This window comes from Cupressus sempervirens, chromosome 6 (genome assembly GCF_028749045.1).
Source record: "Cupressus sempervirens isolate cs-2001-9-10 chromosome 6, ASM2874904v1, whole genome shotgun sequence".
NCBI lineage: Eukaryota > Viridiplantae > Streptophyta > Pinopsida > Cupressales > Cupressaceae > Cupressus > Cupressus sempervirens.
In genome coordinates, this window is record NC_143123.1 from 45,080,179 (window position 1) to 45,103,412 (window position 23,234).

Consider the following 23,234-nt stretch of genomic DNA (forward strand, 5'->3'; position numbering starts at 1 on the left):
AAGTTAGCCGGTTAAGGCATACAATGATCACTTCTGGTGATCTGCCCTGTTAGGAGCATAAAGGATTGTTATATCCACCTTGTTAAAGGATTTGAAACATACTTCATAAGTATGCACTCTGTTAGGAGATTTGGTACAAAGACTGTTAAGTCTACCCTGTTAAAGGATTTGTAAAAACTGATTCACCTGTTAGAATGAAACAGTGGATCTGAATACAACTGATTGCTGATAAGATCCGCTATGCTCTGATTGTCCTTGATATGACAGATAAAACATTTCTGCTCCAATGCTGACTTTGCTGAAAACCTTCAAAATTCAGCTTACATGCTTTCGCACACATTCTTCATATACTTCGCATATATCATACACACACTCTTTGAATGATACAATACATTACATATATATACCATCCAAGTTAAAATTACATGCAATGGTCGGCTGAATAAAAGTAGACAAAATTTAACTGAGTCGGCCGAATAGCAAAACAAACTCGGTAGAACAAACTTCTTTGTTTACCGACTGAGCTCGGTTAACATTGAGTCCTATGTTAACCGTCTGAACTTCGGTTAACACTGCATCCGTCTTTACTCGGTTAATATTGAGTTCTTAATTAACCGACCGAACTCGATTAATGCTGAGTTCTTAGTTAACTGACCGAACTCGGTTAACACTGAGTTCTATGTCAACCGACTGAACTCGGTTAACACTGAGTTCTATGTTAACCGACTGAACTCGGTTAATACTGTGAGAAAAGTGTTGTCACTAATGGCAAATAACTTTATGCCAACAATCTCCCCCTTTGGCATTAGTGACAAAAACAATTATGTATCAAAGTTTATGTACAGAAATTGACATACATTTCAAAAAGTTTCCAAAATTGTAGATCTTTATTTGTCTCCCCCATACAATATGCACAGTATTTACAGATCAATACATATATCTTTGCACGGATAGCTCTGAAGTTCTGAAGTTCTGTCTCCCCCTTTTTGACAATAATGCCAAATAACATATATTTACACTGAGATTTCAAAATGAGAGAGAAATTCTGAATGTACCTTGAGAATAAGAGCCAAAGTCTTATCCCAATTTTCTTGCAAAATTTTGCTGGAGGAGAGTGCAATTTGAATTTCTGCAGAAAGTTCAATCATATGATCTGCAACTGAGAAATTGTTGTCATGAATCAATGTTCTGGAATGAGCAATATGCTTTTGCATTGAAGTCATGACAGGAAGAATCATATTCTGGATATCTATGAGAGTAGACCTGATTCTTGCTTCCTCTCTCAGCAATTCTGCCTATTTCTCCGACAAAAATCTTATTTTATGATGATGGGATGAACTTGTACTGAGGTCAGATTGCAGCACTTGGGCACTGACCCTCATATCCTCATCAATTTTATTCAACTTTTCTTTTATATCCTTGGTATACTTAGTAACATCACAGAGTTTTCCAAAAAGTGAAGTTACATTATTAAAAGAATTCTCAAAATTATTCAAAATTGTAGACAATTCTACCTGATTTAATGCAATATGCTGAGCAATGTGCTCAAGCACCTTATTGTCAAATTTCTTCTCTGCCTTTTCAATCAACTTTTCTTGGCCGGAGGTATCCTCATTGAATTTGTTTACAGCCTCTTCCAACTGAATCAAAATGTGTTGAGTAGAATCTACTTCAACACCTATAGCCTCTGTTATAATATTTTTAGCACTCTCAAGGATGCTATATTCCAGATCTCTTTCATGCCGTAGCTGTTTCTGCCTAGCCTTCTGCTCTAATAGCTGACTGAGCATTCTCATTTCATCAACTGATGCTGTATCAAGATCTATTTTAGGAAGAATAATGTCCTTATCCAAATCAATTTCCTCATCCAGTGTCTTGCTGGAAAACATGTATCTTTTTGCTTTTCCAGCAAAGACTTCATCTTGACCCTTGTGAACTGAGACTATAGTTGATGAGGCAGGGCTGGCTGATAAGACTGGAATAGGACTATGTATAGGAAGACTAAGAGATGTGCAAATGGTATCAAAAATTGATGTTGCTGTACAGGATGGAGTGGAAGAGCTAATAGTTGCCAAAATTTGATTAAGAGAAGTCAAAATTGTAGTATCTGTAGGTACACTTATTATACATTCTGCAGTAGAGGTTGATGTGTATGATGAACTTACTGCAGAGACTGATGGAGACTCGATTAATGAAGGTGGCTGCAGCTCGGTTAATGAAGTGATTGGCACTTGCATAGATGGTACAAGGAGCTGAGAGGACTTACCAGTAGAAGCTATTTCCATAGTTGATGTAACTGTTTTGGATGGAGAGTGTGGAGGAGATGCAATGAGTTCAGCTGCAATTTGTACTGGATCTTCTTCCATTGCTTGTTCTTTCTCCTCCATTTCTCTTTCAGCTTCTTCTTCCTCTAATTCTTTCTTAGCCTCTTCTTCCACTTCTAACATGATTGAATGAAGATCTTCTGGAATATCTTCAATATCATTATCATCTTCATCATCATCACTGTTGTCAGTGTCCTTGATTTCAACAGTATCATCACTGGATTTGTGTAGATGATAGATGTTTTTCCACATGTTTGTTGCATCATTTACCACATGCTCAATGTCTTTGACAAGTATCAAACAGGTGTGGAATCTAATCATCATATTGCCTTCGTGATCTTTCAGTGATGCTTTCACTTCAGCATTAGTGAAACTCGGCAGGAGATTCATCAGTGTCTGCTCATAGATGTCTTTTACAGTCTTGGTTGCAGCTTCCCATCTGATTTGCAACCTCTCCAATAGTTCTTTGGAGATCTGGGAGGCTATCTGGTCCGGTGAGTATTTCCATTTACCCATCTTGTTCAGTACCAGTTCTTCAATCTGCATCTTTTCTTGTTCTGTTCTGGTTTCAAACTTCAATGCTTTGAAGTTTGTGAAGCTAGCACCTGCTTCTAATTGCTTCAATCTATCCTCAAATGTGAGTGGAGGCTTAACAAGTATAGGTTCTTTCTTTCCTTGTCTTGTTCTCCTGGAGAAGACTGCAGAGGCTTGCCTTTTAGGTTTGGTGATGATCACCTTGCCTTTCTTTTGTTGAGGCTCCTTTTCCTTGTCTGACTCGGTTTCCTCTTCTTCTTCTTCGTCTTCTCCTTTGCCTTCTGTTATCAGTTGGGTTATTCTTCTCTTTCTTTTGCTAATGGCTTGAGGGATTTTAATTTGGAGCTCAATTCTAGCCTTAGCTTGATCATATGTTCCAAAAATTGGTTGCCTTGGGTCTACTAGTTCATTTACCAGTGCTTCTATGATATCCCTGGCTTCGTCAATTTTTACCTCATAGGGAAGAGGTTTCACCCATGCTACTCGAGGCTTGGCTGCTTGAATGTATACCTTGTCGCAATCTACCATGAAGCATATGTCTTCCTTGTATTCTTCAACCAGTTTGGGTGGAATTCGGAACCTATGATTCATCTTTTCCTTAAATTCTTCAAAATAGTTATCCAAAATAATATCAAAATTTTCACCTAGTTCTGCAATGAACTCGTTTATCTGATAAAGAATTGGTATATCTTTTCTCCATACTACTGATCCCTTTGATGGAAAAGATTTTTGAATATAGAAGAATAAACAAATCAAAAGCGAACCGAATTTGCAGGAATTGTTCTTGGAGGTTCTAATGCTTTCCATATTCTTATTGAATTGGGATAAAAGTAATTCTGATAAATCAAATTCTAAATTCTTCTTCACTATTTTGTACGCCAGATCCACAGCTTCACAGGGTACACTGTTTGGACGGCTTGAACTATAGATTTTGTGAGCAATGATGTGAATGCCAAATCTCAATTCGACGTCAGCTACAGTATTCAGCTTAAGTCCCCTACCATCCCATTCTGCTTGGGTCAGTTTCTGCAATTCCTCCCGACCTAGGGTTTTGGTAGCCTTGGCTTTGCTTAGCATGGGGAGTCCAGTAATTTTGTTAATCATTTTCTTTGTGATGAGCACTGGTTGCTCTAACCACAATTGGCCATTGTGAACTCGACTGAGTACATACCTAACCCATTTAACTTGAAATTTCCTTGGCAAGTGTGAAATGTGGGTTAACCCTTTTGTTTCAAGATGCTTATGTTCGGGTTTTAGGTTTCCATCTATGCTCATCTTACCTAGGGCATTATCAATTTCTAGGTTTCCAAGTTCTTGAATAGAGCATTTAAAATGAGATCTTATATCATTGACAAGAAGTACCTTTGAAGGAATTTGAGATTGGGCACCATTGGGGTCCAGTGATTCTGCAACAGCTGGTGCTAATTTGAAGTTTGACGCCTTCCATTCCTCTCCTCTAACCAGCATTTCTGAGCCTTTCTTAGTCTTAGAGCTTCCACTTCCGGATGCCATTGTTACTTGGTAGGTGTAGAAAAATTCTGAATTGATTCTTTCGCTCTTTTGAAAAATTCGCTCGGAAATGTCTTAAGCTCGCTCTGAAATTGCAGAGAATACCTTAGCTCTTTGTTCGCAGTAAAAAATTTAGATCAAATTTTGCCCCTTTTGATAACAAATTTGCCATAAATGTTTTGGTACGATGGTAGAAGAAATGACAGGCTGTCATCCACTAGCTCGGTAGATATTATGAACTCGGCAATCGAAAGAAAATATTGAAGTACCGACCTTACTCGGTTAGGTCACGAACCGACCTTGCTCGGTTGGATCACGAACTGACCTTGCTCGGTTGAGTCACGAACTGACCTTGCTCGGTTGACACAATCATGGTCAATGAAACTTAGTTGTGACCGACCGAACTCGGCAAAGTCTTTTACCAACTCAACTCGGTAACTGCTATTTGGTTAATGAAGCTTTGTTAAATCCAACCAAACTTGGTAAAGTATTGAACCGTCCTGGAGTCAGAGTGTATCTACAATACTAATTTGATCCATCTTCTTCCTTTGGAGCTGCATAGGATAAATCTTGGAAGATGCAGTTCCAATGTTTCTTATATGAATACTAATTGGAAATGGTAGAGTCACCCACCTCTTGAGTGACACTCCTATCTGACTTATCTTGTTCGGTAGATTTTGGAATCCATTGCTGCTTCATTTGCTTTCGGATGTTATCTGCTTTGATTTTCTTTTCATCTTCAATTTTTTTGATATTCATGCAATTTTTGGCTATATGAACGAGTTTTGTACATGTATAGCACCTTACAGTTGTGTCCTTTTTTCTTAGGTGATGTCTGGCACAATTCATGCCAGTATGTCCATACTCTCCACAATAGTGACATCTGCACCAGGTATTGTAGTCCCATCCGAATATGGCTTTGACAATTTGTTCAGCTGGATTGAATGATTTGGATTTGCACTGGAATGCCTTGTGACCATGCTTTTTGCATTTGTAACAATTGCCTTCAAATTTTGGTTTTTCTTTACACTCATTTGCCTTGTGACCATGCTGATTGCAGTTGAAGCACTTACCATTGAATTTTGCTTTCCCATTGCTCCAACATTTGTTTGATGTATGACCTATCTTGCCACAATGATTACAAGTGGATCTTTTATTCCTTTGTTCACCTTGCTTGGAGGATTCACCAGTTTCCTTGTATCCAAGACCAGCTTTGCTTGTTTGTCTTTGAAGATTCTGCTCATTCAATTGATTTACGTCTACCTGAGATTTCATCATCCTTTCATTGACTTGCCTTTCAGAGATTAGGTCATTTTCCAAGCTTTCATTGATTTGTCTTTCTGATCTCAAGTCATTCTGTAGACTTTCATTGATTTGCTTTTCAATGTTCAAATCATTCCTTATTCTTTCATTTTGTGCTCTGAGAATCCTGATCTCTTCATTTGCATTGGTGAGTTGGTCTATAAAATCTTCATACTGATGAGTTTGATTGTGGATTTCATGACTTCTATTCTCCAGTTCTTCTTGTGCTTTGTTTCTTTGATCCAAAGCTTCACATAGCCTGATTGACTGTATTTCTTGTTCTCTCTTAAGATTTCTTACCTCTTCTTGCAGAGATCCATTCTTTTCTAGAAGTTCTTTGATTGCTTGGTCAGCTTCTTCTGAATTGCTTGATGGTAACAGGTCTTCAATCTTCACTTCAACATACTGATGATCATTCATTTGTTTTGCAAGATCCTTTCTTCTTTTTAGGGATTGAGAAAGATGTTCCTTTGCTTCTTTAAGTTGAACCATGGCCATTTCAAGATCTAACTTTTCATTTTCTCTAACTTTCTCCAATCTGAATATCTCCATTGACTTTGATCTTTGCTCAAGCTGTCAAGCTATGTCCTGAGAACCAAGTTAGCTCTGATACCAATTGTTGGAAATATTCAAGATATAACAGTTTACTGAGAGGGGAGGGGTGAATCAGTAAACATAAAATCTTAAATCAATTCATATTAACCAGTAAAATATTTAATCATCTAATCTGCAGTATGTAAACATTCATAACACATAAGCACAGAGATTTTGGTGACCTAGAAACCTTCCAAAATAGAAAGTAAAATTGGGGTGGGGATGAAACCCACAAATCTTCTTTACTGCAGTAGGAAGTTAGCCGGTTAAGGCATACAATGATCACTTCTGGTGATCTGCCCTGTTAGGAGCATAAAGGATTGTTATATCCACCTTGTTAAAGGATTTGAAACATACTTCATAAGTATGCACTCTGTTAGGAGATTTGGTACAAAGACTGTTAAGTCTACCCTGTTAAAGGATTTGTAAAAACTGATTCACCTGTTAGAATGAAACAGTGGATCTGAATACAAATGATTGCTGATAAGATCCGCTATGCTCTGATTGTCCTTGATATGACAGATAAAACATTTCTGCTCCAATGCTGACTTTGCTGAAAACCTTCAAAATTCAGCTTACATGCTTTCGCACACATTCTTCATATACTTCACATATATCATACACACACTCTTTGAATGATACAATACATTACATATATATACCATCCAAGTTAAAATTACATGCAATGGTCGGCTGAATAAAAGTAGACAAAATTTAACTGAGTCGGCCGAATAGCAAAACAAACTCGGTAGAACAAACTTCTTTGTTTACCGACTGAGCTCGGTTAACACTGAGTCCTATGTTAACCGTCCGAACTTCGGTTAACACTGCATCCGTCTTTACTCGGTTAATATTGAGTTCTTAATTAACTGACCGAACTCGATTAATGCTGAGTTCTTAGTTAACCGACCGAACTCGGTTAACACTGAGTTCTATGTTAACCGACTGAACTCGGTTAACACTGAGTTCTATGTTAACCGACTGAACTCGGTTAATACTGTGAGAAAAGTGTTGTCACTAATGGCAAATAACTTTATTCCAACATCTAATTCATTGTCTTGTATGATAGTGACTAGCTCGTAGATGATAGTGATTCATGTATGAGCTAGCCACTATTTTAATTACGAGGATTGTATCAACCAATTAGTATTGTCTTTTTGATTCATTTATGAGCTAGTCACTATCATCTTTTTGATATATGTAGGATTTAATAATCATGAATGTCATATATGTTGGATTTAATCACTTTACATGTAATGTATGTTATATCTAATTACCCTATATGTGATGTATACAAAATTTATCCATCTCAAGGTGTTCCTATGAGGTGTATGATCTAATCCTTTGTGTGTATGTGATGTATTCTTGAGATAATCATATGTGTTCAATTTTCAATATGACCCCTATGTATACATGTTTAAATTTGTATAACAAATGATTGGTAATGAGGGGTGTGCTATCAATACTTAGTAGAAATATATGCCTTTCATTGGAATAAGAAGTTAATATACTAGATTCACCTAATTTGATAGTAATATTTTAAAGATGATGAGAGAGTAGTCTCCCTTTTAGAGTGAACTATGAATTTTTTGAATCCCTACAAGAGGATACATAGGTAGGGTCATTAAGAGTGACCCCTCAAGGCTTAGGCCTAGGTCTATTAATGATCATAGTAATGGAGGCTTAGCACAACCAAGTGTAAGAATATTTAGTGAAATTGATTTATTTCCTCCATAGTGAATAGAGGTGTTTAAAAATCACCCCTCCTTTAAGATACATAAAATATTGTTGATTAAGTTAATAATTGATGTAAACAAAAGATTGTAGTTGCCAAGGTGTAGATTTTACAGTATATTTGTACATGTAGGACTTATTCACCCACATGACACTATAGAGGAAGACAAGAATATCTTGAGGGAGTATCATCTTTACATCATATAGAATTTGTGCAAGGCTATTTTGAGACGTTCTACCTTTGATTTTTTTATGAAGATAATTTAATCATCATATCATATGGCTAGATTTATGCATTAAAAATTAAGAACTCATAGATGTTATATTAATTGAGTAGAATGCATTGTATGAGTTCTTCTCAAAATATGTAGATTTTTTTTGAGGTCGAACATGGAAAGAAGGTACATAATGGTACACAAATGTTCATTAGAAAAATTTTATCACTAGAAGGGATGGAGTGTAAAGACAATAAAAAGTTGATATATGCAACATATATCGTCAAATGATATAAGACTGCAATGGCTCCATGTAATGAAGATAAGTTTATATTTCGTAGATTTTTTGGTTACTTGATGACACTAATATTACAAATTATAAGGATTCTTGTAGAATAAATTTAGAAGCTCAAATATATGTTCATGGAGAATTCAAATGAGTTATGTGTATGCTTTTATTCTCCACATACAAATCTATCTTGGAAATAGTGAAAATCAAAATAATGGATTGATGAATGGTGTATTAGAAGTCCAAGCCCACTTCAAATGTATCAAATTCTAATAAGACAACTCAAAAAGATGAGATCACCAATTGACTTGACCATTTATTTGATCTAGCTCAAAGAGGAAATATCTAAATGCATAATTTACTAAAGTTTAATATGTTATCTTATTTTCTAGTTCTTTGTATTATTGACTTAGTTCATATAATTTAATACACATATTAATACATGGAATTTTAAAGTACTTATTGAAGCCCAAGAAAATGAAGAAGGAATTGATTATTATTTTTATTATTATAATGAGGCATAAAAGGAATTGGAGGCCCCTATTATAGATGGAAAAAAATTCAAAGATCCTATAGAATCAATGATTTTTGCTAAAATTTGGCTTCAAAGGTATCGAATGAAGAATACTAATATGAAATTATTTGAGGAATTTGACATGCATACTAAGATTCTTCATTATTCTAACCTTGTTGTGACATCAAACATTTACTTGATCAAATATGTGAGAGTGACATTGAACAAGAGCTTAGTGAAGGCATGAGAAGAGTAAAGTAGATCTAGAAGGTTCATTGGATTGATTAAATAAATGGAAAAGTTTTTTAATCTCAAACTAATCTCTATCTATGTACAACAAATTTGTATAGACAATTTTTTCCTTCTCTACAATTATATCTCATATGAGATAATCAAAACTTCATATATAACTTAATACTTGTGATTAGTCCATTTTAAAGGAAATAATATTAGTTACATGTGCAATGAGAGGTAATAAAAAGATCCTTGACACTTGTCATCCTCAAGTGTCATTCTTCTTATGTTAAAAAGAGTTTGGTTGGTATTCATAGAACTAGTATCACTCCATCTCCTAGCTACTATACACACTCAAGAATATGAAGTGAGCCACATTAGGACATTATGTGTGTATTTATTTGTTACACTCTTTTCTTAAAAATATGTTATGTAGTGGAGATGACCTATTAATTGAGCATCACAATTTTGCGCTTCTCAAAAGCCTATGTGGACATTTCAAATCACTCCAATTTTTTGATAGTAGCTTACTTGGAAAGTCCCCTACTTATAACTAAAGTTTTAAAGATAAATCATCAAATATTATGCCACATCAGCATGCTTTTTTCCAAGGTTTTCAAAACAACCCCCAAAAAGTGAGACCAATTATAGTGCATTGGAGACCCTGATACTTGTGTAGCTGATGTGGCATCATACTATTGGTTATTTTTTGGGAACAACAAAACTTTTCATTCAACTATGGGTAGTCATCATTAGCAAGAACAACTATAAAGTGACAACAATTGGTACGATCTAATGAAAAATGTTGGATATTAAATCAACAAGTGTGGGTGTTATGTTAACAACTCCTATCACAACCATTAGAATGTACTCAAGTACTGGGTCCTCTCCCCTACTCTTGGCTATATCATATGATGATCTAATGAATTTATTAATGAATCTTATAGTCATGGGATACAATTTTTTTTTGTACTTTATGCTATGAATGAAAAGGGTTTCTACCTTTGTTCTTTCTTAATTTAATTTATATTTTATCTTGATAACAATCTGTGGTTCTTCCATATTTTATCATGCAAGTTTAGATCATCCCATGACCTATGAAAATAGGCTACCAAGGCCCCCCTATCCTCAAAAGGAAAGACTTATATCACACTTCCTTCCTCATTAACATTTTGTTGGTGTGTGTTGGAACATGGCGAGCGCGAGAAATGGTCGCAGAGGCTTTCAAAATTTGAATTCTAAAAAGGGTGAGATAGCTCTAGATCATTAGAATCAGATCCTTGGACTAGAGCATGGGCTACAGAAGGAGGATGGTCAGGGTTTGTGTATAGGGGATTAGTCAAAAAATGCTAATGGGGACCTAGATGCTCCCCCCAAGGAAGTGGACAAGATTGCTTTGGTTCCCAGAGGAGGTCAACCAGCCAAATGGTCATCCCTTTTCAGAATCAAGCCCTCAGGTAAGTCTTCTTTCCTGCCTATTAAGATTCTTCTAGACACGGAGAAAATTTCTTGTGCCATTGCCATCCCAGATGGAATCGTGGATCATAGCATTCGATCCATGGCTTCTACTTTGATTGGAAAATTTTTGGGGCCTAGATTGAATATTGATGTTGTGAGGAATTTTATTAAGAAGAAATGGGCTCTTAAAGGTCAGGTTTCAGTCATGACTATGGCTAAGGGTTTTCTATCTTTTGAGTTCACCTACATGGAAGATCTTTCTACCATTCTTAGTGAAGGTCAATGGGCTATTGGTCACTCCACTTTGGTCCTCCAGAAGTGGTCTTCTAAGCTGAATCTAAATGACTCTTTTTTTGTTCAAGCTCCTATTTGGGTTAGATTGCTCAAACTGCCTTTAGAATATTGGAACAAAGATGTTTTTGTGGGACTACCAAAGTCTTTTGGAGAACTTCTTTCTATTGATCCTATCACTGACTCCAAAAGATGCCTCAACTATGCACGCATCTGCATAGCCTGGGTTAGAGAAGGAATGAACATGCTAGAAACTGTGACTTTCCACTCAAAACTTGGGGTGCATGCTCCAAAATTGATCTATGAAATTGTCCCTTTTGCCTGCTTCCTTTGTTTGAAGGCTGGTCATAAATCTAATTAGTGTTAAAAGGCTATGAAGTAGAATAATTAGAAAAATCAGGTTCCTACTCAACCAAAACAAAGAAGAACTCCAAATCCACTAGAACCTCTATCAAGGGAAGGAAGAAACTGAACTGGAGATGAAAACCTACTAAGCAGCTTAAGAATCAAAATGAAAAGGAGGCTAAGAGTAACTTTTCCAGGTAGGAAAAAGTCTAAGGTGATAAGAGTGGTAACTACCGATCCCACCCTATCTCGGATACTCAGGTCAACCTCCATGGTAATGCTCCAAAAGAGCCTTTGAAGGATGACCCAATTGTTGTGGCCATAGCTGTGGTAGAAAATAATGTGATTCCTGAGAAGGAGTGGAAGGAAGGAAGGCAAGAGACCTGAATGGAGATTCAAAGAATCTCTGACTCAAATCCCTTGGATGAAGTTGTCAGTAATGGGCCTAGTCAGGTGGGAAGTCTTGGGCCTTTAACGAACAGGGTAGTATCCAAAGACCTGGGGACTAAGATCATAGAGTTTATAAACAACTCTTCCCAAGAGAAGATATCACAATGTGAAGAGTGGATTGACAGCAATTCTCAAGAACATAACAATGACTAGAGTATGGTTAAAAAAGAAGAAGAACCGTGACCATCTTCCTCTGTCACCAACGACAACTAGAAGTAGGGTTAAGGCTGATGTTGGGAGTAAAATCAAGTCTCCAGGAAGGAAAAACATGAACCAGTTACTACAAGAAGAGACCAACAAGAACTTGGCAGACTGGAGCCAGAGAACCATGAAGGAATACTCTGGAAAGAAATGAAGATCATCTCTTGGAATATAAGGGGCCTAATGGGGCTCACAAATAGGAGTTAGTTAGGAATATGATCATAGACCAAAGACTAGACTTTTTATTGATTCAAGAAACCAAAATGAGAAAAGAAGTGGTAGGCAAGATCTCCTTCAACAAAAACATGAGTTACGAGGCCACAGACTTAGAGGGAGCTGTAGGAGGGGTGATGATCCTCTATAATAGCAAGGCTTATTAGGTTTTTACTATCTATAATTCTAGTAATGCCCTCCTATGTAAGGTGTCCCACATACATAGTAATGAATCCTAGATTTTAAACCTTTATGCTCCCAATTCCAAAAGGGAGAGAAAGGTTTTCTGGGCTAAGCTTACAAAGGTTATCAATTCCAAAAACATAAACAAAGGGATAATAATGGGGGATTTCAACTCCCCCCTAACTGATGATGAAAAAAGTGGAGCGATTGCCTCGGATTAGGAGAGTATGTTAGACCTTTCAAACTTCATTAACAACTTGGCTTTAATGGATCTTGATCTTATGGGGGGCAGATTCACTTGGTCCAATAGGAGAGTTGGGAGGGATTGTATCCAGGTCTGTCTTGATAAAGCCCTTATTTACCCTGTTTGGCTACAAACTCACTCTTGTAGGCTTTCTCTTCTCCCTAGATTGGGTTTGGACCACTCCCCCATTTTTCTCTCTGTTTGTCCCCTTACTTTCAAAAGGTCCTTCCCTTTCCATTTTGAGAAAATGTGGATTTCTCATCCAGCATTAGAAGCCAAGATTTCTTCATGGTGGAACATCGAGGTGGAGGGTGCTACAATGTTCAGAGTGGCCCAAAAAATTGAAGAATGTGAAAAGAAATATTAAAATTTGGAACAAAATGGACTTTGGCCACATTTTCTAGGAAAAGGATGACAAGACTAATCAACTTTGCATTATCCAAGAAGTGATACAAAAAGATGGATATAATGATCAGAACTGGCTGGAGGAAAGGACTATTCTCTCTGACCTTCATAACATCATCACTAGGGAAGACCACTTTTGGAAGTAGAGATCAAGAGTAAATTGGCTTAAAGGAGATCAGAACACTAGGTTCTTCCACTTAATCACCTTAAAACATAGGGCTGTTAATAGGATTTCAACCATCAGGAAAGGATAGGCTTTGTTATCTAAGGACAATGAGATAGTGGATGAAGCAGTGCAATTTTTCTCTACTCTCCTCTCTAAGGATCATTCTCTCTTGAGCCCTGATCAAGAGGATATTCTGTCTGCTATTCTTACTATTCTACAAGCCCACCATAACTCTATGCTGAAAGCTATTCCTACCTCAGAGGAACTTTTTCAAGCTCTCACTTCTCTTCTAGGTGATAAGGCCCCTGGCCTAGATGGTTTCCTGAATTTCTTCTTCCATGTCTATTGGGAAGTGGTCAAAGGGGACATTGTGAAGGTCGTGCAGGAATTCTTCAGGGCCAGAAACCTTATGAAAGAACTCAATGCCACTTTTTTGGTCCTCATTCTAAAATCCTTGGGGGAAGATTCAATGGATAAGTTTAGGCCCATCAGCTTTTGTAACTCCTTCTACAAAATCATTTCCAAGGTCCTTACTACTAGGCTTCTCAGAGTTCTTCACCTAATTATCTCCCCTTAGCAAACTGGCTTTATTCCAGGGAGACAGATTTTAGATTCTATTATCATGGTGCACGAGGTGATTCACTCTCTTGAAGTAGGGAAGAGGGAAGGTTTCCTGCTCAAGCTTGATATGTCCAAAGCTTATGATAGGGTGGATTGCAATTTCTTGATGGCAATCCTCCAAGTTGTTGGTTTTGATTCCGAGGTTTGTAAACTCATCTCACAACTTATTTCTTCCCCTTCTTTATTTGTTCTAGTTAATGGCTCCCCTTCAAATTTCTTTTTCCCTTCAAGAGGGTTGAAATAGGGTGATCCCCTATCCCATGTTCTCTTCATCATTTTGGCTGATTGTTTGGGAAGACTTATTTTAAGAAAAAGACAGGACTAGAGTTTGCAAGGTCTCAAGCCTTCGTCTGGTCATCTTTCTTTCACCCACCAAAAATTTGTAGATGATACTATCCTGGGGGTGAGGCCATGGTCCAGGAGGCCAGAGAGTTCAAGGGCTTGCTAAATACTGATACTAGGGGTTCTGGCTAGGCTATCAATTGGGATAAGAGTTCTATTTTCTTTATCAATACTCCATTGGAGAGACAAACAAAAATTTCTCGTATATTGGGAAGTGGTATTGGCACTCTTCCTGTAAGTTATCTTGGTATGCCTTTGGGTTCCAAACCCCTGAAATCTTTTTGGAATAGCATCATATATAGATTCAACAAGAAAATTGCGAGCTAGAAAGGTGCATCTCTTAGCTAGGCAGGAAAATGCACTTTGGTGAAATCTATATTTCAAAACCTCCCCACTTATTCCTTAAGCCTCTTTGGGATCTTGACTAAGCAAGATGACATAATGGAGAAGATTCAGAGGTACTTTCTCTGGACAGGGGTTGAAAAGCATAAAAAATATCATTTAGTTGCCTGGGACCATGTTTTCCATCCCAAATGTTATGGAGGCCTTGGTATTAGAAAAATCAAACATCTTAACAATGCCCTTCTAGCCAAACAAATCTGGTGCATCTTTCAGAGTATAGGAGAATGGAAGGAAATCATGACTGAAAAGTATCTGAGAAGGCAGTCACTTAGCCTTTTTCTTCATGAGGCTGATATCCCTCAAGGATCTTACATATGGAATGGGATCCTAAAGGCTATGACTTTGGCTAAGTCCAAGGCAAAATGGAAAGTTGGAAAAGGCAAGAAAATCTTATTTTGGTAGGATGACTAGACTAGCTAGGGACTTCTCATTGACCACCCTGATTATGGTAGATGGGAAGAGCCATGCATAAGAAGATATGGTTTGAAAGTCAGTGATTATAGAATAGGTAATGGATGATTGGACTTGTCTTTGATATCCCCAGTTCTTAATTCTCTGATGATTACCCTGAATGCTATTCCAATAAATAATAAGGAGGATGAAGTCATTTGGGGAGGTAACTCGAATGGCCATTACTCTGTCACCTCTAGATACTTTTCTTTGTGGGATAGAATGGTGAAACCCATTTGGGCAAAGGCATGGATCCATGATCTTACCCCAAAAATTAATATATTTTTTTGGCTTTTGCTCCAAGAAAAAATCCTTACTTTGGACAATCTTGCTAAGCGAGGTTAGCTTATCCCAACAGATGCAATTTATGCAAGCATGCTTTGGAAATGGTCAATCATTTATTTATCCATTGTCCCTATTCCTCTAATTTTTGGAACCTCCTTACTAGGGACTTTGGGGTCAGTTGGTGCCCTCCAGCCAACATTCAAGATTTCTTCAGCCAATGGAGGAATTCACATAATGGTTTAATCTCCTAAATAATTTGCTCTTGGTCCTTTCCGCATTTCTATTGGGGTATTTGGAAAGAGCGAAATAATCGAATCTTCAGAGACAAGGAATCCCTTGAGTTTGTTATTGTTGAGAAATTTGAAGGTCTAATGAAGGAGAACTTTGTCACCACTAAGGAAGGAAATATTGAAGAAGGAGGGAACAACAGAAAGAGGAAAATGGAAAGGGATAGGAAAAGACAGGAGGCCAGGTGGTCTTTTCTCCCTAAAAATTAGTTTAAGGCCAATTTTGATGGGGCTACTAAAGGGAACCCAAGACCTACGGGAAATGGAGGCATCATCAGGGATAACTATGGGGGAGGAGTTGCGGCTTTTTTCTACCCACTTGAACCTCAGATGAACCATTTCGCTAAAGCTAGTACAGCTAGTTAGATTGTTAAGCTGGCCTTGGCTTTTGGGATTGAGAACCTATGGCTGGAGGGGCACTCATTAAACATCATTAATTGTCTCAATTGTCACGCTAAGCCCTCATGGACCATTGTGAATATAATAGAGGAATTAAAGTCTGACCTAAGAAAGTTCAACAAGACCTATATCATCCATGTGTATAGGGATGCCAATTCGACTACTGACTAGTTTGCAAATGAAGCGGTCACCAATAATGCAGAGATGACATGGCATGTCGGTGACATCTTTCTAACAGCAATAAATAATTTACTATTACAAGATCGCATCCAGGAAAGTACTAGAAAAATCCAAAATAAATGATGGAAAGATTTGCAAGATTGCACGTAGGAGGGGGAGTTATTAAAAATCATGTGAAACTCTTTTATCATAATAACATGTATGTACGACATGTTTTAAGGGTTGTTTTGAATACTACCATTAATACTAGTATTTTCAAAAACATCTTAGAGTTTCACAGTTTGAAGAAGGCTGAGGTCTATAAGAAATTTTTGAGTAGGTGGGGGCTTTTAGTATCAGAGGAAACCGTGGTGGGAGAGAGAAATAGGAGGGAGCCATCAGGAGAGGCGAGGAACTGGAAGGAGAAATTGAAGGTTTGGCACAAATTGGAAAAGGGCAGGATTTCTCAATTCCTAGAGAAGCTTCATGGTTTCAATGTAGGGATAACCAAGGTTATGGTGGATTCCTGAAAAAATGGGAGAGTTAAAATTGACGGGGTCACCCACCATGTCAATGTGGAATTGATAGCCCAGGTTGCTGAAATCCCTCTAGAAGGGACTAATTTTTTTAGAGATAAGAAAATGTTGACAAACGCTGTCAAATTTTTTGTGAAGGATAAAAAGGAGCTGAATAAGCTTGTCAAGGTGGAGATGTATTATGAGATAGAGTCAATCAAAAAACTATGGAGGCATGTTCTCAGGATCATCATTGAGTATATTTCCTTGGACCCCAGATTTGATAGGATAAGAATGCATTATTTTGTCTTGCTTAATCACTTTAGGCATAGAATCAAAATTTATTTTCCTTTCTACCTTTTCACCTCCATGAGCAAGGGTATCGAGGGTTTCAAGAGAAAACTCACCGCTAATCCAGCTCTTCATGAGGGATTACTCCTCCTGGTTTATAAGTATCTAAAGGCTCAATCTAGGGGAAAATCGCTTGGTGATGCTAGATGTGCTTCCAAGGAAACTGGAAGTTCAGACTCCGAGGAAGTGCAAAGCATAAAATTGGAAGAAGAGGAGTCTAAATCCAAAGAAGAAAGGAAACCCTCTACCCACATTCCCTACAAAAAGATCCTGAGAGGTTTACCCCTCATTCCCCCTAAGATTGAGCCTCAAGAGGTGGAGGAGGATAATGAGGATGAAGAGGACATTGATTTGGAGGAAGATGAGAAGGAAGAGGACGATGAGAAGGAGGAGAAGAAAGGGGGGGGTTGGTGAAAAGGAGGAGGAGGAGGATTTTGTCGACGTGTCAGGGAATCCTAAGAAAAGGAAAGTAGATGAGGCCTTTAACACCAAAGACTAGATTCCTGAGATTCCTAGCCCTAGCCCTACTTCCTCCTCGATTCTAGACATTCTGGGAAAAGAGAGTTGGGAGGTGATAACAAAAAATAGGAGGAGGTCTTGGAGGGACTTTAATTTGAATAAAGCCAATTTGGGGATTGTCAGGGAGCCCTTGAATATTCAAGTGATGGAGGGCCTTGATGGAAAAATGCATTATGATGATCTCATTGACCCAGGTCTAGTTGTGATTTCAGATAACACAAGGGAAACTGGGCTTAACCTTTTGAACAATGCTAGGAACAACATGATAGACAATTTTTGGTCTATCAAATGGTTGTTCCATGAAATTGAAGAACTCAAGGGGAGAAAAAGCCAAGAAGGTGACCAAAAAAGAGGCAGTGACCAGGACACAATGAAGAAGATAGAAGCCAGGATGGAAGCCAACAACATATCAATGTCCAGGATCATAGGGCCGACTAGGAGGATAGAATCACAAATGTTGAACAAAGAGTCCAAAGGATGGAGTTCTTCCACTAGAACCTGGAAAATTAGGTGATCACCACCTTGAATACCCTGAAAAAAAATATTAATAGCTTGGGTGAATCAATGATTAGTGTTAGATTTGGTGGGTAAATTCTAAAGATGTCCAACCTAGAAAATGGGTAGGCTAAGGATTATCTGAAAGAAACTAGGGACCAGGTGGATGCTCAGAACTAGGACCAGGTGGAGGCTTAGAACTAGGACTAGGAGGACGTGGACAATAGGAAGACCATAGAAGCTACATAATCCCTGCAGGTTCTTGATAAAGAGAATTGATAGTTAGGTTGTTGTTCTTTCCTAGGGTAGCTGGTTCTTTTTTGTTATAGTCTTGCTAGTTTTTTGTTCCTAGCCATAGGCCAATTTTTAAGGTTGGCTTTTGTTAAGCTACTTCGTTTATGCTAGACATTATTGAATATTTCTATTTTTGATATGCTATAATACTTTCGGGTTTCAAGATCCCTATAAAACCTATTTTACTTAATCAAAAACATTTTGTTGGTGTGTGCTAGTGTCACATTTTGATGCAAACAACCCTTTGTAACTCAAGATGATTTAATCTCTCTACTTGTGGATTCCTTAGATTTTTTCATTAGTGTTCGTGTTTAGCATTACTATGTTTAACATCAATAGCAATTCTATTTTGTATGCCCTAGAACACTATTTTCCATTGTGTTGATGTAAAATTTTTGTTGCCCTTAATATATAGATTTTGTCTGTAGTAAATTTTGGGCATTACAAAAGGTATTCAATTGTAAAATTTATGTCATATACTTTCATCATCCAAACATTTTATAGAAATATATTCTTCCTTTAGGGAAGGAAATATTTGAATTGGATTTATTAAAGGACCATAGCTTCACACAATCACCCTATAGACACATGCATGATTGAAGCATGTGATCTTTGATAACTCAATGGAGTTTTTTGGGGTTGGCCTAGTATAAATTGTCCCCTTGCAAGACTAATGGTAATTCTCCAAAGGTATTTTAAAATATTTTCAATTTTAGGTACCCACCAAAGAAAGAGAAGTGACCGAAAATACTTGACACAAAAAGTAATACTATGCCAATTACTAGATGTTGTCCATGGGTGTAGGATATTTCTATAACCATAGATTAAGCCTATAACATGTAGAAATAACATTTTAGTTATGAGATGACCTACAAACTACTATGATCTTTGTCTAATCCAAAGACATTCCAATTTTAGTGCCATATTAGATTGTATTTATTCTTCAATCATAAATCTAACTACATTTATTTTATGTTTACTTCATCTATTTAGTTATCATTATATACAAAACCTTTACATTATCATATTTATTTATCTATATCAATTTACACATACATACATGTTTCAATAGTATTAAACATAAACAAAATTTATTTTCATTCAATATTTATTGGAATTCAAAGAAATAATAAAGCCTTGTCATATATACCTCACTTTTGTTAGAATTATTTATGTGATATGCATAATATTTATTAATAATAGTATTAGTTAACATCTTGCAATTCACATTTAGAAGCATGCTTGTTCAATTCCTTGATTGGTGGATCTTGAGGTGATCTTGGAGGCTCTTCTTGTGGTGACAAATCTACATTTTTTATTTGGTTGTGCCATCTCTAGGTTTTGTTCCCATTGCATAGCTAAGAGACATACAATATACAATATCTTCAATTAGAGATTAGTTCTCATCACGCAAGGTGATTTTGGATATGAAGGTAGAGGAGCCTCCTTCTCTCCATGCTTGGACAAGTTATAAAATAATTTGTCATAAGGATTATCCAAAGCTTAGGAAGATACATCTTCATAAATCTATTTGAATTCTCATTCATGGGTTTAAGTTACAAAGATGGTTAAGGAAGGGTCATGTACTATAGGTTAGGTGGCTTGCTTCTTGTTAGTAGTTTACATGAAATTGTGTTTTTGTATGATTCTTTTGGGTAAATGTTATATAGCATTTAAAAAAGATTGTATACTTTCTTAAGATCTAATCTTTTGATTGTTAATATGTTAATAAGACTTTCATATATCTGAATTTTAAGAACTAATTGAAATCTCATTGTCCATTACTAGAGTCTATATGTTTTAATATATCTTAAAAAATCATAATTTATTTTTCACAAATAAATGACTGAGTAAAGTCAGCATCTTTTATATTATATCAAAAACATATAAAATCATAAAAATCTTAATTCAAAATGGCTAAGAAATAAACAATAAAACAACTGTTTACTATTGAAACATAATATAAAATTTCTTGTAATCCACATTATACATGGCTATAGCCACAAAGCTATAACAAACTTACTTCTACAAAGCTGCCAAATTACCTTGAAATCTGAAACTCTCTCTTTCCCTTTAAGCAAAAAATCTATTAAGGGACACAAATACTTTTTTAAGGAAGCATATTTCCTATGCCAAAAGCCAGAAATTTTTGACCTCCCTGCTATTGATCATGTACCCTCCATACTTAGAGCTCCTCTTTCTCACACCCACTGTCAGACACTCTGTATTGGCAATGCAGGCTTCAGCAATATTCTTCTTCACCCCACTCAAAACTCTGCAATATAAGTTAGATGGAAAAACCAATCCTTTTATAAGTTAGATGAAAAAAACAATTCTTTTATAAGTATGATGAAAAAAAATCTTTTATACAAAGATCCCATGAGGTATACTAATTTGGTGTTACATTAAAAATACAAGATGTTTCTTTGCTAATGCTTGGAAGAAAAATAAGGTGTTTAGACCTGCCAAACATAGATGGTTTTTTCTGACCCACAACCAGAATAGAAGCTTCCAATTGTTTGGACCATCTCACAATTGTATTTGTCTTATCACCCCCTTCTGAAACAACTGACTCAACTTCAACCTGTTTATGCAATACCACCATTCATTCTTTTTTACATGTTTTGATAAACATCAAAACAAATTAAGACAAGCAAATCTTTACATACATCTGGACGCATGGATATGCAGAAATTTTCCAGTGATTTGGTGAAAGCTAATGCCTTTTCTCTACACTTGTTCGTTTCGACATTCTCCTCAGGTTTGGACAAAAGACCATCTGCAATGAGAAGCATTGTATCAATTTGTGAGATTTCTAGGTCTAGAGTGGAATGACATTTCAAGCAATGATTGCAATTGAAAATAAAAGTTAGCAAAATGGGGAGGAAATGGATATATATTATGTGATTTAGATTGGCCAGTATTTAGTAGTGAGTCATGATAGATCTAGTTGAGGAAAAGCATGTAGATAGGAGTATGGATGCAAAAGATTGAGAATGTTAAAGTAGGTTTTTATTATATTTGATAGTCTTTGTTGGTTTAATGTATAATTTTTTTTGGATAGTTCAGATTGTACTTGTGATTTTCAAATTGTTAGTATTCATCATTAATATTCATAATTAAAATGAAATGCATTCTTCATTTTAAAAATAACAAATCCATATGATACCATATCAATACATCAACAGAATAGGACTAAATGCGAAATTATCAGTCGACATTTTTCTGCTTCCTTTTAGACAAAACCTGAAACCTTAATTAAAACAAGGATCTTATCAAATAAGGTAATTCAAAATTGTTACACTTGAATTCTAAAGATACATAATTAGTACTCAACTATTGAAATCCTTTCTCTTTCTTTTCTAATACCTAAGATATAAAAAAGAAAATTTCGTTATAATAAATAAACTCTTAGCTCTAAAGAAACTCTTACTTGTAAATACAAATTCCTGAGGCTAAACCAATGACATTTTATTAACCAATGACATTTTATTAATTCAAGCTGAGATAAATTTCATTATATGAATAAATGATTGAGGCTGAACCAATGACATTTTATTAACCCAATATTCATCTACACAAGACAAAACTATCTGCAAGAGAAAATCTGCTCTCATGGACATGTTATCAAACTTTGAAATCAGCTCAATATCCATCTACAGAAAGCAAAACTCCCCCCATAAAAGGCAGTGCCCAGATTAGGTCATTAATTTGAGCTCTCATATCTTGCAATCCAAACAGGGAGCTGAATTTTTCTCCCTAATAAACTGAGGATACCTTTAAAGCTGTGAAGGAAACATTTGATATGTGCCCTAATTCATGGCCATACCATTTCAAAGATTTGTTCAGTTTTTCATTGCCTATCTGGTTTACCCACTTAAGTAGTAGCTAAATATATGTGCAAAATAATATTATGTAAATTAAAATGTAACTTATGGGTATATATTTTGAGGAGTGATCCTGTGTTTTCTGATAGTTTTTGTCATTAAAAGAGGGGTAAAATCTTATTTAAATTCAAAAGAAATTATGGAAAAAATGTTCAGTAAATATGGCAATTATTCTTGAATTTATTTCGTGATTTTGATGATCTTATTGATCAGAATAGAACTCCTTACTAAACTTTTTTTTTTTTTTTTTTTTTGTCTTAATAATTTTTTACCCTCCTTTTAAGTTATTTCAAAGAAGGCACCAATAAACTTTATTCATATCTACTAACTGATGAAACATATGAATCATAACAAATACTACTTACCAGTACGACTGATAGATCCCATGCGGCCCCAAGAAACAAGAGAATTATCAAGAATGTGAAGCAATATGAGCTTGTTGGAGGGATTGACAACATGAATGAGAGTCCATTGGAGGGCAACCCTGGATTCCTTTGATTCATCAACCACAACTACTACTCTATTGTTTCCCAATGTTCTTCTTGCATTCTTCTCCCATTTCTCAAGCGGGTCTTCTGAATAAGAGATGGAATAATCAGAATCATAATCAAATTCTTTAAGATTTCCACACACGGGATGCTTGTTCCATCCTACTAGTTGTTTGAACACTGATTTGCTAGGCATTATTCTCTCACATGAAGTTTTTTATCACAACTAAGTTTGCCCTTAATGAATAAGCTAATACTATTCATGGTTGTTCATTCACCTGCGTGATCCTTGTTCTTGTCCACATCCATGGAGGAAGAAGACTACTTATCAAAGGAAATGAAGTTTTGTTTAGCTTGCAGTAAAGGTGGCCGTTTTGTCTCCATGGATGTGGACTACTTCAAACCCTATTTCTAGCTTACTTAAAACTGAATTCTGCTAAGGTGGGCACCGATTATTTCTGCACATTTGATTGACCACCCTCTTCTCGAAGGTTAATTTATTCATCCATATCACACGAGATATTGACTTCTATAT

At 36.3% G+C, this 23,234-nt stretch overlaps 1 protein-coding gene across 1 annotated transcript; it reads right to left on the bottom strand.

Moving 5' to 3' along the window:
• Positions 1–20,451: 20,451 nt before the first annotated feature.
• LOC149551038 (uncharacterized) lies at positions 20,452–22,895 on the bottom strand. The gene is made up of 4 exons (XM_089790043.1): positions 22,577–22,895; positions 20,994–21,103; positions 20,787–20,908; positions 20,452–20,599 (listed from the first exon to the last, which is right to left on the bottom strand). The coding sequence occupies exons 1-4, from the start codon at positions 22,893–22,895 to the stop codon at positions 20,452–20,454; spliced, it is 699 nt and encodes a 232-aa protein (XP_089646169.1).
• Positions 22,896–23,234: the final 339 nt, after the last annotated feature.

Coding starts and splice junctions, on each gene's coding strand:
- LOC149551038 (XM_089790043.1), bottom strand. CDS start 22,895: ATGCCTAGCAAATCAGTGTTCAAACAACTAGTAGGATGGAACAAGCAT. Junction 21,104..22,576: donor GGGATCTATCAGTCGTACTG/GTAAGTAGTATT, acceptor TTCTCATTGCAG/ATGGTCTTTTGTCCAAACCT. Junction 20,909..20,993: donor GCATATCCATGCGTCCAGAT/GTATGTAAAGAT, acceptor TTGCATAAACAG/GTTGAAGTTGAGTCAGTTGT.